Source organism: Microplitis mediator, chromosome 8 (assembly GCF_029852145.1).
Source record: "Microplitis mediator isolate UGA2020A chromosome 8, iyMicMedi2.1, whole genome shotgun sequence".
Classification (NCBI taxonomy): domain Eukaryota; kingdom Metazoa; phylum Arthropoda; class Insecta; order Hymenoptera; family Braconidae; genus Microplitis; species Microplitis mediator.
In genome coordinates, this window is record NC_079976.1 from 12,212,514 (window position 1) to 12,217,584 (window position 5,071).

Here is a 5,071-nt window from a genome sequence, read left to right on the forward strand (position 1 = left end):
TTGATAGTGTAGAGTAATTAACACGATGTAATTGAATTACAATAAAACTGGTAGCACGTGGTGTTCTATCACAAGTGTTGTAGAGTAATGCCAGTTGCCGCGTAGCTGGCTATCGAGTTGAAATTCCGAGTATCAGAGGGCGCGTCGATAGCAGCACCTCTGGTATAGTAGAGCGTCGAGTTATCAAATGTTCTGGCGCGAACATTTGAAATTTACGCAACATTCCGCCCGCCATCAGGAACAGAGTTGCTGATTATGATCTTGAGTACCTGATGATTGATGAGTAGATTGCCATTGAGTTAGGCATCTGGTTCTGGAGCAAGTGGTAAGAGTGCGAGCTTGGCAATTGGACGAGTGAGAGTACCAGTGGCTGTTTGAATGGTTACCACTCGAGTGAGGTTGTCCTTCCCTGGATGGAGTGCAGTCACTTTCGCGAGTGGCCATCGAGTTGGTGGAGTTCGTTCATCAGTGAGAAGGACTAGTGAGCCGAGTTTGATGTCATTGCGAGCATGATGCCACTTGGTGCGAGCCAGATGACGTTGAATGTAACTGGTAGACCAGTGATTCCAAAAATGCTGGACACGTTGCTGAATGAACTGCCAGCGAGAGAGTCTTGATACTTCTGTATCCATGAGTGAAGGTTCAGGGATTGCAACGATTGGTCTCCCAATGAGAAAATGACCTGGAGTGAGCGATGAAGGATCCTGAGGATCGTCGGATAGAGCCTCCAATGGTCTCGAGTTCAAAATCCCCTCCACTTGCGTTAGAAGAGTCGTAAGTTCTTCAAACGTGAAGGCTGATTCTCCGAGTGTGCGAGTTAGGTGATGTTTCACTGATTTCACTGCGGCTTCCCATTTACCACCCATATGGAGAGCAGCAGGAGGATTGAAATGCCATGTGATTTGATGCACAGTGGCCCAATCGAGTAGCGCATGAGATTCTTGAGTGCCTTGAGTGAAGAGCCGCTTGAGTTCCGAGTACGCGCCTTGGAATGTCGTTCCACAGTCGCTGTAGAGTGCTGTACATATCCCTCGACGGTGAATAAACCGTCGGAGAGCTGCTATGAATCCTGATGATGAGTAGTCGCTGACAAGGTCGACGTGAACTGCTGATGTGGTCAGACAGACAAACACACAGATCCAGCCCTTGTATATCCTGGATCCTCGACCTTTCCATGATTTTATTGATACTGGACCAGCGTAATCAACTCCAGTGTGAGAAAATGGTGGCGCTGGAGTGACACGTTGAGTTGGGAGTTGTCCCATTAATTGCTGAGCCCGAACACCTCGATGACGAGCACAGACGAGACATTTGAGTATGTGTGAACGTACTGGTTGACGTCCACCAATGATCCAGTATCGGAGTCGAGTATGAGCGAGTGTGAGTTGAGTACCACCATGCATGGTACGCTGATGGGCATCAGAGATGACGAGTCGAGTTAGAGCAGCATCACGAGGTAGAATTGCAGGATGCTTCTGTTGATCTGAGTTTGGAGCATTTTCCAATCTCCCCCCTACTCGGATGATGCCATCCGTGTCGTGATAAGCCACCAACCGAGCAAATGGGTGATCCTTTGGCCATGATGCTTGTTTTTCGAGTAATTGGAGTTCAGAGTAGAAGTGAGTACGTTGAGTTTCCTTGATGCAGAACTGGAATGCGAGGTTGATTTCAGTTGATGTGAGTGGACGAGCGAGAGTCGAGTGTGGTATGCGTTTGATTATATCGCGTACCCTCCCACAAATTGCTGTAACTCTGAGCATACGCAATAGTGGGATTGGACGTTCCATTAGCGTCCAAGACGAGTTGAGTGGTTGAGCCGAAACATAGAGTGATTTGACTGGACGTTCTTCCAGGTGAGTATCTGCATCTTTATGAATAGGACTGGTTGGCCAGGACGGCGAGTCTTCGAGCAACCATGATGGGCCAGACCACCATAGTTGATGAGCTTTAAGCTGACTGGTTGTCAAGCCTCGAGTTGCACAATCTGCTGGATTGTCAGTGCCAGGGACAAACTTCCAGTGGCCATCTGGAATTAGTTCTTGAATGAATGACACCCTATTCCTGACAAAGTCTTTCCAGCGAGACGGGTGCGAGTGTATCCACGTGAGCGTGATTGATGAATCGGTCCAGAGATATGTTGGCACATGCGAGTAGTTGAGTGTAATCTGGCAGTGTTTGACGAGCTTTGCCAACATGTGAGCCGCGGTGAGTTCCAAGCGTGGAATCGTTAGGGGTTTCAACGGTGCCACCTTGGTTTTAGAGCAAAGCAGCGTAACCTTTGCCCTCTGAGTTCGAGTTGTCGGTAGGACCTTGATAAATACTGCCGCAGCCATCGCCAATTGCGAGGCATCGGAGAATCCATGGATTTCTAGAGCCGAGTTCGTGGACGAGTGGATCCATCTGGGAATCTTGATGATATGAATCATATCGAGTTGAGTTTTGAATGAAGTCCATTTCTGTCGTAATTCTGCAGGCAATGGAGTGTCCCAGCCGAGTTTTACAAGCCAAAGTTCCTGCATGAACATTTTGGCTTGAATTATGAGTGGTGATAGGAATCCCAGTGGATCAAAGATCTGAGCAATCTCTGATAGAATTGCACGCTTCGTGCATGGTTGAGTTGAGCATGGTGGCGAGTGTTTGAAAGAGAATTGATCCTTGTTTGAAGACCAGTACATCCCAAGAATTTTGGTGCTGACTTCTGGATCCTCTATTTTGTATTTTGTAATCGCTTCCGCACGATTGAGCTGAAGTAGTTTGCGATGATTGCTTGCCCATTTGGCGAGTGGGAATCCGCCCGCCTTGCACAGACCCTCGATATCATCTGCAACTGCTTGCAGTGACTCGAGATCATCTGCGCCTCCGGAAATGTCGTCGACATACCGTCCTTTTGTGAGTGGATCGATTGCGAGTGGGAATCGATGTCCTTCATCTTCGACTAATTGGAGCAGGGCTCGAACAGCAAGAAATGGAGCTGATTTCGTCCCATAAGTGACTGTGGCGAGTTTGAAAGGAATGATGTTTCCTTCCTCATCAAACCAGAGTATTTGTTGCAGACCCTGGTCCTTTTCGTGAACCAGAATTTGTCGATACATTTTGGTGACATCTGTGATAAAGATGAACCGGTGTTGTCGTGAGCTGATGAGTACGTCGAAGATGTTAACGAGTAATTTTGGCCCGGTATGCATGATGTCGTTGAGTGAGAGTCCTGAACTGGTTGGTTTTGAGCCGTTGAAGACCACACGGATCTTGAAGTTGTTGTTGTCCTCCTTCAGTACCCCATGGTGGGGTAGGAAGTATTGAACTGATGATGTAGATGATGCCGCAGGCACCATGTGCTTGAGTTCGAGATACTCTGCCATGAAGTTCATGAAAAGTGTTTTGAGCCGAGCATCATGATCAAGACGTCGCATGAGGTGTTGTAAGCAGCGACGAGCTGCTGTGTATGAGTTCCCCAGCTGGTGCGGGTCTGATATCAATGGCAGTCTGACGATGTATCTGCCAGAAATGTCTCGAGTGTGAGTGTCCCGGAAGTGAGCTTCACAAGCCTCTTCTTCGGGAGTTAATGAGCGTAGTTGAGTTGGACTGACCTCTTCTTGGAGCCAGAATCGAGTTAGTAAGTCTTGAAGATCTTGATCATGATGATTGGAGACAGCATGATGAATTCTCAGTGGTTTGTTGAGCCGAGCTTGGACTGGACCAATGATAATCCAGCCAAAGATGGTGTTTTGAGCGAGTAATCCAGGAGATTTGCACTTGATGATCTCGCCAGTGATGACCTGGCCGTAGTAATCAGCTCCAAGGATGACATCCGTTGGACCTGGGGTTCCAAACTCTGGATCTGCGAGCGTGAGATGCGAGTACTGTGCCAAGTCAGTATCTAGGACTTGGTCAGATGGTAATTGAGCAGTTAAACCACTGAGAATATGTGCCTTGATCGTGAGTGATTGATTCGAGTGGCATGAGCGCAGAGTGAGAGTTGCACACCCTCTGGTATGGCCAGCCTTGGCTGCACCGATCCCTAGGATAGTAAGGTGTGATCGAGCACGAGAAATATTGAGCATTCTTACCAATGAATCTGAAACAAAGGATATCTCAGAACCGGTATCTAAGAGAATGCGTATTGGATGAGTACTTAACTTGGTCACTACGTGGACTTGACAAGTCGCTAGTAACGTAGCGTAATGATGAGTTTGAGTACAACCAGTTGTTGAGTTCTGAGTGGGCGAGTGATGAGTACGAGTGCTGCGATCATGAGTATGTTGAGCTTGAGTGTGGGCAAGAGTGTTGTTTGAGTGCGGTGAGCTTGTAGTAGGCGAGTGCGAGTGCGTGTCGAGTGCTTGAGTGTCGTGCGGAAGCGCAGAATCTTATTGAGTTTGAGCTGGAGCATTGGTCTCATGGACGACGATGCTTGGAGTGAGTGGGAGTTGCAGCGTCCGTCTTAGAAACTTCCTCCCCTGTCGATTTCCTTCCATCACAATTAGAGAATATGATGAATTGACTATAAGATTAGAGTTTATAGAGTATAGGAGCACGAGTTTAGTCTGTGATCACTTTTACGCGGTTTTCACCATCCGATCCGGCTCGAAGGACCATAATGTAAAATATTAACTTAAAAACTACATTAAATATTTAGTTTGCTGGATCGGGATGGTGAAAGAAATAAGAAGTCACTGATTTGGTGTATTGTCCATATTTAATAAAAATAAATCACAGATAATTGCGTAGAGTACAAGAGTCGATCACGAGTTCATATTAGAGCACTAATTGAACATTATTCGATTGCATTTGAGTTTAATTGAGTTTTATATAAATTGCATGGCACCGTACACATGAACATTATATTATATACATATAGAGCGTAGTTGAAGATCGAGTTTGTTGAGTTTAATGAATACGAGTTTATAAATTTACACGGCACCATACACGTGAATTAATTTATACAAAAGAGCGCAATAAAGAGTAAATTATTAACAATTAATGATTTCCAAATATCATCAATAGTTCGAGTATACATTTTTGTCACAATTAATTTTGATACGCGACATTGAGAACGAGTAAGAGCCGAGTATGA

At 46.1% G+C, this 5,071-nt stretch overlaps 1 protein-coding gene across 1 annotated transcript; it reads right to left on the reverse strand.

Moving 5' to 3' along the window:
• Positions 1-299: 299 nt before the first annotated feature.
• On the reverse strand, positions 300-4,061 carry LOC130673413 (uncharacterized). The gene has a single exon (XM_057478404.1). The coding sequence runs from the start codon at positions 4,059-4,061 to the stop codon at positions 300-302; it is 3,762 nt and encodes a 1,253-aa protein (XP_057334387.1).
• Between the last annotated feature and the right edge of the window lie 1,010 nt (positions 4,062-5,071).

Excerpts from the sequence above, each read along its gene's own strand:
- LOC130673413 (XM_057478404.1), bottom strand. The coding sequence starts at position 4,061 with ATGCTCAATATTTCTCGTGCTCGATCACACCTTACTATCCTAGGGATC.